An 11879-nucleotide genomic window follows, 5' to 3' on the forward strand; every position below is an offset into this window, starting at 1 on the left:
CCTGCTGAAACGGGGTCCCTGGCGTGGTTCCACGACTGTCAGCTGGTAACTGCACACAGCATCGGAAAATAAGCCCAGTGCGCGGGACGGGCGAGAGCTCAACCAAACCGCCGTGCTTCACCGTGAGGTTTCTCAGAAGCCTCAACTTTTTTCAACAGGGATTCAGTGTTAATAAACATTACAAGTCACACGCCTGATACAGCAGCAGCTGATACACTTTGGCATGAGGTGGAAAAAAAAGGGGATGCAAAACATAAAGACACAGTTATGTGCACTAGTAGGACGACAGAGGGGGCAGATGTGGAATTTACAACACATCCCTACAAAAAACAGGACAGCACACACCTTTAAAGTCCCAGAAGTTACAATCTTCTGATCAAGCGGTGATCAAGTAATTCTCTATTCTTGGGGACACATTAAAAATTCTAATTTAAATCTAACTATTTGCAAATACAAGTACATGCAATTTCAGATTAACATGCGGACACTGAAAAAACCCCAAACCTCTCATAAAAGCACTGCTTCTCACGATGCAGTTGTCCTGCTTCTGACCAGCAAGACCTCCCACGTTAGAAGGAAGGTCCTCACATGAGCACAAATTATGTTGAAGCAAAAGATTTCACATTTCTTTTGCTGGATTTGCAGCTGGTCCTTCATTCTGCCACAAGACGAGTCAGGCAGCTACTGGCCAGGCCAGGATCCCGCTGAGGTCTCCAGGCTCCACACGGGAACAACGGTTCCACCTCCTCTGAGCTAATGTCCAAAACCTGAGACCACGTGTGTTCACTGCACTGAAATACTACTCCCTATTTATGTCTGTGTACAGGTTACAGGGCTTCAGGTAGGGGGCAGTGGAGAAAGGGGGGACTTTTTACAGGTGAGAAGTCATCAACAGTGTGGAATCTTCTAGTGCTAAAGGCTTAACTGGCCTCCCTGCAATAAACACTAACGATGCTCTTGAATCGCATGGAATGAGACTAGAATTTTCTCTATACCTTCTGGGTATTCTTCTGGGGCTACCAAAAATGCAGGAGTATCTTGAAGATAAAACAATCACAGAATCATAAAACCAAAAAACTCGAATTCATGTCAACAGCACTGACTCTGGAGAAATGCAGGTGCAGGAGATACTCCCCCTCAGCTAAAACACGCAGCGTCCTTTGCTCGGGCGGAAGGAACGGAAGGTTCTGCAGTGCCACGGGCTTGGTTCGCCGGTGCGCCTGTCACCTGCACAAAGGGAATCTGGACCCCATAACGGCTGCCCAGACTGCTCCACCTCCTCCCTGCGTCAGCTCCCACCCGGCTGTGCCCAGCTCAGCACAGCCGGCTGTTCACCTGCAGCAACCGGTTTGTAAAGGCTGTTGACAGAATATTTTGTTTTCCAATGACCTAATGCAGTGGAATAAAGTGAATGGGCCTTTGGGAAATACACTGGCACTTCTGACAGTTCTTTCAGTAGGACGCTTTAGAACGTCGCTGAGAAACCCAGCACGCAATAAAGAATGCAATAATGTAATTAAATAGGGCAGAAATGTTTTTAAACGCCTGATTTTTTGAAACTGGCGCAGCTGCACAGTTATGAAATATAAGCAATCCTTTATAAATTAAAAAAATCTCCAACCACCAGGAAAACTCTATTAGTGTTTTCATTTCTAGAGATCCAAACATGAAACATTTCTCCCAAGTAAGAAGTGGCTTACGTTCCGTATTTTGTTATAGAAATTAAGGCCTTCTGATGATTTAAAAGATTTTTCACTCACAAATAACGAAAAATACAGGTGATCAAGCACAATATATATGACTCCAACACTAATTCACTGATAATGACATAGCAAATTCATCCCGAGCTACAAACCAGACAGCTTCAGGTTTCAGGGGTAGATGGCGTCTTCAAAATTTGGATTTCAGAGTGGCATGTCCCCTCCTGTTCTGCCTACCGACTGCTCATTTCTCACGTCAAGCGCTGCACTGTTATTAATGTGCTCTGCAACTACTTGTACTTAACATAACTTGCTTTTCAGTCCACCAACCAGTCTTAAAATGTAAATTCACTACTTTGTCTATTGGGCTTTGAAAGAAGATTTGAAGTCTCTTGTTTGTGGAATACTCTAACACCACGAGTACGCTCTTTTTCCTGCTAAAATTCAGTGCATTTTCCCAAAGCAATTAAAAAGTCACTAGCAAGGTCTGTTCTTAATACCTGTTGAAGAGGGCTCTGGGTACCCACCATGAATGACTTCACAATTTTAACACTCTGAAGCCATTGTATATGTTATTTCATTTATTATTCAGAACATATTTTGCATGGCTGGAGCAAAATGACAATTATGAGCTCAGGCTTTGTGTAAATTCCAAATATTTACTAGCAGGAGCGCAGCAGCTCAATGTTCTCCATGCTAATTGTATGCAGAAGCCCTATTTTCCTCTCTGCAGGTTTAGACCCACAATGATGGGCTCAGCCGAGCTGCTGCCAGCAGCATTTACTTTTCTACCAGCCCCGTGACAGAGCCCAGACCAGGGCAGAGAATATGTGACCAGACCAGACCAGAGAGCTGCGAATATGTGTGCACCCCAAATTACACTAAATTCAGGTGAAGAAAAGTAGAGAAGGACAAAGGTGCGGAGTGGCACGGACACCCAGGTGTCTCCCGGTGATGGGGACAGGCAGCACCCATACTCACATGCGGACAAAGAGCGACTGTTTGGCTGCCAGGCCCGGGGAAGAGTACTTCTCAACCAGCGCCAGCGTGCTGAAGCCAAACTTGTGAATGGGCTCGTTGGAATCCAAGGGTGGGAAATCAGTGTCGACCTCACCGTCGTCCTCAGCGATATGGAGACAGTAGGCATTGACGTTGTCGCTGAAACAAAGACAACATGAGTTTATTCGGGGGGAAGCCAGAGGACCAATTCAGCTCAGCCGATCAACACCGGTCACTAGATGCTGTAGAAAACAGAGCAGCAGACACTCAAAAGCCACTGATGTCACATGGATAAATATGTCCCAGCAAAGCCCAAAACATCCTACTACCATAACCCTGAGGAAAAACCCCAAAACCTCAGAGAAAATGAATGAGTCTTACTTCATCATTAACTGAACTGCACGCGAAACACCAACAGTGACCAAAATACCCCAAAGTCTATAAAAGTTTCATGCCTTCGTAACGCTGGAAGTAATACTTCTCCATTTGTGAAAACTTATTTATATAATAAATTACATATCATAATGCCCAGTCCACTTGAGAATTAAAGACAAACAAGCAGTGTCTACCGGTTTTCCACAGACCAAGTAACTGTGAAGAGGTTTACTGGATGTAGGCTGGAGAGGCAGAGAAGGGTCTTGGGCAGGTAAACAGGGCAATAAACCCCGGGAAAAGTAAACTGTTCACTGCAGCAGTCATGATTAGCAGAAAATCTACCTTCTCTCAATATCTAAGAAGTCCAGTCACTAAAAGCAGTTAAAGATTAGCACAGACCAACAAGCAGAACTAAATAACACAGAAAGTTTTAAGCACATAAAGCATCGAGAAAATATGAAAGAAAAATCTAGGCCTCCTTCTTCCCACATAGGACAGGCCAGTGGGCAGCAACTATCTATATAGACCGAACAGGTATTGATCATGTCTTCCTAATACTGAAATCTATTTCAAATGCTAATGTTTAAATTATTGACATGAAAATAAGTACTCTTCCTCACTGCAAAGCTGCCAGCACTCAGGAGGTTTCCTCAGCCAGGAAGTACAGCTTGAACCTTCACGTGGCAGTGTGTTTCTAAACTCTGCAGTTCAAATTTGGAGTTTTAATTGCATGATTGATGCTTAAATTAATTAATTGCAAAGTGTATGCTAATTGTTTAATTGGTCGCTTGATCTATATAGATCATTTTTTGAATTAAATGAGTTGATTTACAAAGTTTATTGATTGGATGTGACAATGAATTATTTCACTGGCTACCTGATTTGCAATTTTCTCAATTAATTCACAAACCTTTGGTTGCAACTGTGCTTTACTGCGAGTGCTCAGTCCACGTGATCTATATGCACCTTGTCACAGCTAAGACATTTATTCTAGAAAACAGGTAATAACGATGCATCACTACTAAGGTAAGCGGTACAGTTGCAAACCAAAAGGCAATCCAGCAACGTGCATCGCTATGAATTTAAAAATCCTGCAATGCCATTAAAGAAACTTCCAGGAGTCTCTGGACTGCTGTGAAGAATGGAACAATGCTGCAGAATTAATTTTTATCTTCTTCAAGAGCGCTTAGGCAACTTCTAGGGGAGCTGGTGAAAGGCAGCGCTGGGAATAGAATCCATGGAGCACCGGGGCTCTGACACGCGGGGGAAGCCTGTGCCTGGAGGTGGGGGGTTGTGTGGCTGCCGGGCTTCTTCAGAACACGCGAAACAAAGAGGCTGTGGATAACACAGGTCCTGCTGATCCTGCTTATGTCAGGAGTAAAGTCTGGCACGATTTTCGGGTCCTTCTCTTCCTGTTTGGACTTCCACAAATACAGACACCACTCTGCGTGCTCACCCGGTCCAGCTCCATGGAACCCAAGACACCCCGAGCTCTGAGTTGTGCCAGCCTGAGCAGCACCTGATGCCCATCCCCACAGCCGTGGGCTCTGCCTTACGCTGTTGATTTCTAACCTACTTGTGGACAGAATTCTCCGATGTGCAGCCTGGTGCACACTTACAGCTCTGCATAAATGAAGTGTATGCAGGGGGAATCGTAACAGCACATCTGGCAGGGGGTGGCAGGAAAATGGTCCAGCAGGTTATGACCAAAGTTCACGTGTAAGAGGCCAGGAACACGGTTGCCAACGCTGTCAGTGGTTCCTCATGTCAAGCCACTGAATAGAGACAAATCTGATACAACTGTAATAAAGAAGGTGGCCTAACCGAATAGGAAATGTTCTCAGAGCTGTCAGCTAGTGCTCACTCACTTCACACTCTTATATCCACCTTTTAGGAAAGAATTAGGCAGTCATATATTCTTTTCCTAAAGACAGAGGGTTTGTTTCTCTTAATTAAAGAGTCTACAACCTCCACATTACTCTCAAACTGTGTTACCGGTTGGTACATCTGTCATTCTGCACACGTTGTAAATCAGGATTGAAGCATTATCTATACGAATTTTAGTGCAGAGTCACAATTGTGATCCCCATTTTTTCTTTTTAAAGTCTAAACCGACTAAATTAGGCATGAATAGCAAATGCAGAATGTGCGACCTACACAAGCTCTTCCCTTATTTGGAAATGATGAGAATTAGCTTACAGTTAAATCAATCTTTGCTACAGCACTGGCAATCCTAAAAAAAGACAGTGGAGACATGAGAAATAATCAGGAACTACACAAGAAAACAAGCTGCCTGGAATCTGGAGGCTGTGCCCCTTCCGCTGAGCATCTGGACCCAGATCCTCAACTGCTGCTGTCAGACTGCTCTCAGGAACTCGGCTTCCATTATTTGTTTTATTATTTCTGTCCTGAGATTTGATTACTTTAGACAGCCTCCTTGGTCATGATCGCTTTTTGACACATCATAATGTCATATCCTTCAAGGCAGTCAGTGAAATTCATTTCCTCCCACCAGTGACTCTTGCTGTGGGCGATGCTGTTCCATGGAATACCTCCACTCACGGGCACTGCTCCACCCAAGGTGTGCCGTGCTCCTCAGAAACACACACGTGTCCAAAGACTGACATTAGCGGCATCTTACTCGTTAAAAAACAAGCTAATCATGCACAAAGGCCACTTTATTGAACTTACGATATAACAAACAGAAGTTAGTAACAGCAAATGAAATGGCACCATCTGCAAATAATTTTATGTTTCTTCTCAGTGTAAAACAAATGACAAATCAACCTGAAGTGTTTAACCTCCGAAATATCTCATGCGCCCATTGAGAAGAGCTGAGGGAAATCCTAGATCCAGGGCAGCAACACCCTGTTTCCTACACGGGCTGCTTTTCCGTGCTGCCCTGTATCTGCCAAAGAGATAGCACCAGCCCAGCGACCTCTCGGCACCAACCCTTCCCCTTACGACTGTGCTGCACCGGGAGAGCAGGCTGACTCCTCAGACACCTCTGAGAAACACCGACAGAGCAAACCACCCAGCTGAGCGCCCCAAATCCCCCCGTTCATCAGATGTTCCCGGAACAACAGCCACGCGAAAACTGGCTCATACAGAGAAAACCAAGCCAAACCGCTCCGCTGCTTTGCCCCAGGCGAGGCCCCGCTAGTGCCTGTTCCGGATAACTCTGTAAGAAACTATTCTAAGTTCTCGTTTTATGTTCTATGACGCAGCAGAAACGCGGGTATTTTACAGAGCCGTTCTAAACTGTTTTAAAGTTGCTCAAATGAGCGGCTCCGAAGAACCTGCACCTCATGTCACCCACCACGATAAATAACAGCTCTTACTAACCACCACTAGTTCGCCAGCACAGCCCATCCAGTCCCCATTTAGTCACAGAAATCTGGGCCAGAATTTTTCCACAATGAAGGTGTAAGCAACGATTACCAAAGATCCTGAAAAGTCCATTGATTTCCTGAGGCTAAAATTTCTGAGGACAAGACAGATGTTGCTCTTCACAGCAAGGCGCCAATGTGACTGAGGTCAAAGTCTTGTAGACATTATAAAATACTGCATGACAGAGATTTTTTAATTAAAGAATGTAATTTTATTCACAATTTCAAAGAAAAACTGATAATTATTTTGTTTTCAGGATCCTTGTTTGCATGTCTTTATTTTCCTGATACCTCCAGGATAGTAACCTGGGAAAAAAAGCACTTTTAGCCCCTGTATCTGTAAATTCTTAGAAAACCAGAAGTATTTGAACATGTATAATGAATTAAAGTCATTATGACAGCAAAATGACAGCAGAAAGCAAGTGAGCGATAATGGCGAAGGTCTGTGAGAGAATTCTGACCTGTTTCCAGGCACACTCACTACAGCTACAGTCTGTTCCATGGTTTCAGGAGAACACTAACAGTACTTCCAAGACACTGCCAGCCAGGACAGCGGCTCCCCCCTCTATGGATCTGTGGGAGGAGCTGGTACCGCAGGGACAGATCAGAGTCAGAGGCTGAGCACCTCCCCCTGGGGCAAACGAGAGACAAGTTACAGACGAGTTCCACGTTTGCCACCCTTGTGATTTGGGCTGTAAGAACACTTCCAAAAAGGACCTGGGACACGGAAATAAAAAACGCCTCCGTGACACCAAGAGAGATGAGATCTATATTATATTTACATAAGCATTTTGAAATGGATTCATGAAGAGATCCACAGTGTCACGTGCTTGTCATTACCCAGCACCCAGGAGCTCAACTGAAAGAGAACTGGACAGAGGTGCACGTGTACGGCTCAGAAGGAAGCCCCGACAAATGAGTAGGGGGGTTCTCTAAGATCTATCTATAAAAACATCGACATGGAAATCCATTTCACTATGCAAACGGGCTGTAGGGGAGAAAATTAGAGATCAAGAGTAGTAAAGAAAGAACATTACTTCAGCTTTGGTTCCCGTCCCTCACTTGTATATTGCCAGCATATTAGTCCAATCAGGTCATGCACCTTGGCATTGGCTATCGTCACAACCGTCATGGGCTGCAGTTTGTCTTGGCTTGTGTGCAGTGGGAGGTAGACATCAATTTTTTTGGTTGCCGTTGTACCAACATGACCCTGTCGAGAAAATACACTTCATTAGCACGTATTAAACAAAAGTATGACAGAGCTAACATGAAATCTGGCGCGGATGGAACTCTTTTCAGTAGAAAGGTTAAAATACACTGCTGTGGCTTAAAACTGCAAGAAGCTTGAATGTTTAAATTCCAATTCTTTCACTGCTGCTTAATGAATCTGTAAAAATTATATGAAATATTTGGCAGCGATTTCACAGACTTCCATAAGGAGTCTGAACTTCCCCGCAGGATCCCGTGTTCTTGGGTGCAACAGGGAGGAAGGGAGAACTGACAAGCTGACCTAAGACTTCTAAAGCGTTTTTCCATTAGCATTTAACACCAGCACTGCTCTTGTTTCTACATTTCTGCTCCCTTCTGCAGCTTTTCCCCACCACTTGACAAGCTCACTTCCCTCAGGTGCAGCACTCCCAACTTTCCGTGCCCCTCGCCCACAGCTCGCGGTCCCTGGCTTTGCTGAGGCACAGGCGAGACACCATCTGTGGCACGACCAAAGCAGCCTGTCTCATCACTGCTTGCCCTATTTCTGGAACACGTCAGGATCGCACATGCTACCTACTTTTCAGAGTTCTAGTTCCCCTCCAGCTTTGGTTTGAGGCTGCTCATTCTCCTCCCTTCCTCACTGCCTTCCTCTCCTCCTGCGATACCCAGAGGAGCCAAAGCAGCTCACACCAGGATGCACAACAGGACAGAACACAGGGAATCTCTCAGTGTAGAGAGAAGGGCAGGCTGGAGCCTGGCCAGCACCTTCCGCACAAAGGAAGGAAAGGAAGAGCCTGCCACAGCTCTCCACACGAACCAGCGAGAGCTGAACTGGAATGTTACAGATGCCCACAGCTGAGACAGCCGCTGTAAGCTCAGAGCTAGGTCCCACCAGCCAGACACCACGGGCAGCCCATCCAAGGGAGATCAGACGAGGCACCATAACCCAAGCAGAGCACTGCGGCAAAAAGGAACATCGACCAGATGTAGAGGTTAAGAGACGTTTAAAAATAAACCTTAGGCTTGACCTTGCTTTGCCAAGGGAAGCACGACATCACACATACAACTGAGCTGTTCAATTATTGTTAATGATCTGAAGACAACCAAGAAGGATTGACTAATGCTGGTTTTTATTGGAACTTACTGCATTAAACCCCCCCTATTTGGCACTGTGGAGATTAACAATTAAAAACCATAATACACACAGCAACGTAGAGATCTACAGAGTTTGCATTACCAGAAAAAAAAAGTCTAATCCACTGCGGCTAGGGCTGCGTTTTTAGACCAGCAATCTTTTAAACAGACAAAAGATTGTACGTCCCGATCCCCTCTTCAAGAGCACCCCGATATAACTATATATCTCCATCTATCTCCATCCACATACGGGCCTTGAGAGAAGGAAGTACTATTCACATTAATCACTCGGAATTCTAAGTAACAGAATAAAAGGATTCAATACTATAAATGTATAATGAGAGTATAAAACAGGGAGTTATATGCCATGTGCTAATTTCAATATATTGTTAAAAACCATTTGATCCTTCAGTGTGATGATAAATTAGAGAAATAATAGGAATTTAAAGATTAAAGTTATTCATATTAGCATAGCTAAAAGTATTATTAAAATCCATCCAAGTATAATGAATTTGTTTTTTAAGAATGTGGTTTTATAGTGCTGATGCCTCCTCTTCCCACGTTTTTAAGGCAGGAAGAAAGTAGTTTTACTCATTTAAAAGGACACATTAGATTTGTGACAGAGTATGAGACATTCCTTCACCCTGTTTGGATAAGTCTTGACAAGCCTCAGGGTGAGCAAGTGCATCTGGGACCCTCTGAGATACCACCACACCCATGGCCTCACCAAGGAAATCACTAACACAACAGAACTACAACTGCTAAATAAATCAGGGGTTCTTTCTTTCTTTTCTTTCTCCTCTTGGTTTCCTACTTACAGGACTCATTTTTAAGGAGAATTAAGGTAGCATCAGGTAAGGGATCACCAGTCCCAAAGTCTACCTCTTTCTTTGCCCAGATGCAAATATGAACCAGGGAATGTGCGAACACGTATGAGGCTGTGAGCATCACTCATGATGTTATGGTCACGACTGGACACAGCACTCAGAAGGGCAGAGCTGGGGTTTCAAGCATGTTTGCATCTGAATGAGTAAATAGCCATTATCAGGAAATTAAGGGGACTCCTGGATGTGGGAAGGTAGTGATGTACTCAAATCCAAGGATGGCAGAAATGTAAGTAATGCTTAGTCCTGATAATGGCAAATCCCAACAAAAACTGACAGCCAGATGTGAGAGTCGATGCCAAGGTTTCGACTGACATACACATCATAATCCAATAAACATACGTATTTATAAACCAAACACACTCCAGGGCCCCTGCTCTTACTGGTGTCACAAATAAGATGGTGATGTCCCATGGTCTCCCTTCCACAGTGCTCCTCTTCCTTCCTCGCTCTACACTGTGCTGTCACTTTGTGTTTAAATAAACTTTTCTTGCTCTTCCCCCTCTCTAATCTCCTCTACCTCCTCCAGTCTATTTTTACCACTTCGCTTGTCCGAACTCCCTCCATTGCCGAGATCCTTCTCTTATGAACGCTCAGCATGAACACTGAGGTGACAGATGACTTAAACCAGGGGCAACTCCTACACGAATTGGGAACCCGACTGCTCTTCGAGTGAGGGGAGCAACATCAGCAGCAGCAGCGCTGGGAACAGCCCTAAAGCATCACTATTACAGCTCAAGATCTTTAAAAAAGTGAGGGAAATGTTTTTATCAATTAAAAAGACTGTGAAATTGATTGCCGTAAGATACCAGAGAGACTGAGACTTGGACGCCCATTAGACTTGCTGTTAGCAATGAGAACATTGTCACGCTAAGTAGGAAACACTCGTTCAGCCTGTAAACACGTGCGTCAAGGCTTAGCCCGATCGATTACCAAGGCAAAGGGGGCTGAGGATCTCCACTGTGCTTACCGCAGATTGATAGTACTTGTGCTGAACCAGCACCAGAAGTCCAAACCTCCCAGTACCTGTCTGCAGGACGGAGTGCATCCATACCCTTAGTCTGGTCCTGCAAAATACTAATTGCGCAGGGAGTCCCAGAGAGCTCAATTACCTCCCTGGGCAAAGCTGATTAGGTAAGGGTTGGTAGGCAGCGGCTGAATAAAAGGGATCCAGCTATTAGTCTCAGTGGCCAAGAGCCAAAGAGCCCACCACACTGGATGTAACTAGGAGTAACTGGTGAGTTTTCTAGTGCTTGTAGCCTCCTCTTAGGAGGAATCGTTCAGAACAGGTTACAGACACTACTGGAAGCATAAGTACTTTTTCTCTCAGCTAAAAACTGTATTCTAACTGTACGTGCTGTGGAGACCCAGAAGATAAAGTACAATCACCTATATTCAAAAAGGCGGCATCAAACTTTATTAATAGATCCTGCATAAAATTCAATGGAAAATCTATTCAGGGCCAGGGGCCTCACCATTTGGAGTTTCCTTAATAGCCTCCAATAAATCTGGGAAGCATAAAGGGGCTGTTAAATTAACATTTTCCTGATCTGTCACCTGTGGCATAGTTAATTTGTCAAAAAATTCTTTTAGCTTGTCACTGGACACCGTATATTCTGACAAATGAAGTCTGGAATAAAATTGACAAAATATCTCGTTAATTTTCTAGGAAATCACAAATCTGATTCCATTAAGCTTTTATATTAGAAATGTTATATTCCACCAGTCCTTTAAAGGAAGTGAAAAGTAACGGGATACACAGAAAACATACGATAAATCATTAAAAAATTTCTCAGTACTTTTATTAATGGCTTCTCTTAAGGCTACCTGGTGCTCTCCTACAGTCCAATTTTCTGAGAGCGCCGTTTGCTATTTCAATAGCATTTTCATCAAAGCAAAGATGGTGCTTCACCATCTGCAGTTCACTGGAGGAGCCTGGGCGCTGCGCAGCATACGGCGGCTCGAAGAGGCAGAACCCGGCGGTACCATTCCTCGAATTATTGCTAATGTGGTGTGCACGCAAACAATCACTTCTTTATAGTTCTGATGTCTCTGTCCCTGTGTCAGCACCCTCGGAGGTGGGCTCATTGCAGTTCTGTGGCACACTACAGCTATTCGCTTCTGCTGCTGTTCAAGAGCCGTGCAGAATTATCTCCGTTATTTGACAGTGCTGAAAAGTACAGCCTGCT

At 44.4% G+C, this 11879-nt stretch overlaps 1 protein-coding gene across 1 annotated transcript in view; it reads right to left on the reverse strand.

Moving 5' to 3' along the window:
- The window catches only part of MAPKAP1 (mitogen-activated protein kinase associated protein 1), a 55327-nt gene extending 47652 nt beyond the window's left edge, over positions 1-7675 (reverse strand). Inside the window, exons 1-2 of the mRNA XM_010143390.1 lie at positions 7501-7675; positions 2682-2858 (exon numbers count right to left, since the gene is read on the reverse strand). Of these exons, the coding sequence (XP_010141692.1) occupies positions 2682-2858; positions 7501-7595 (272 nt within the window). The 5' untranslated portion in view covers positions 7596-7675. The remainder of the gene's footprint in view (positions 1-2681; positions 2859-7500) is intronic.
- Between the last annotated feature and the right edge of the window lie 4204 nt (positions 7676-11879).

The sequence above is a fragment of the Buceros rhinoceros genome, unplaced genomic scaffold, assembly GCF_000710305.1.
Source record: "Buceros rhinoceros silvestris isolate BGI_N320 unplaced genomic scaffold, ASM71030v1 scaffold21769, whole genome shotgun sequence".
In the NCBI taxonomy this organism is placed as follows: Eukaryota; Metazoa; Chordata; class Aves; order Bucerotiformes; family Bucerotidae; genus Buceros; species Buceros rhinoceros.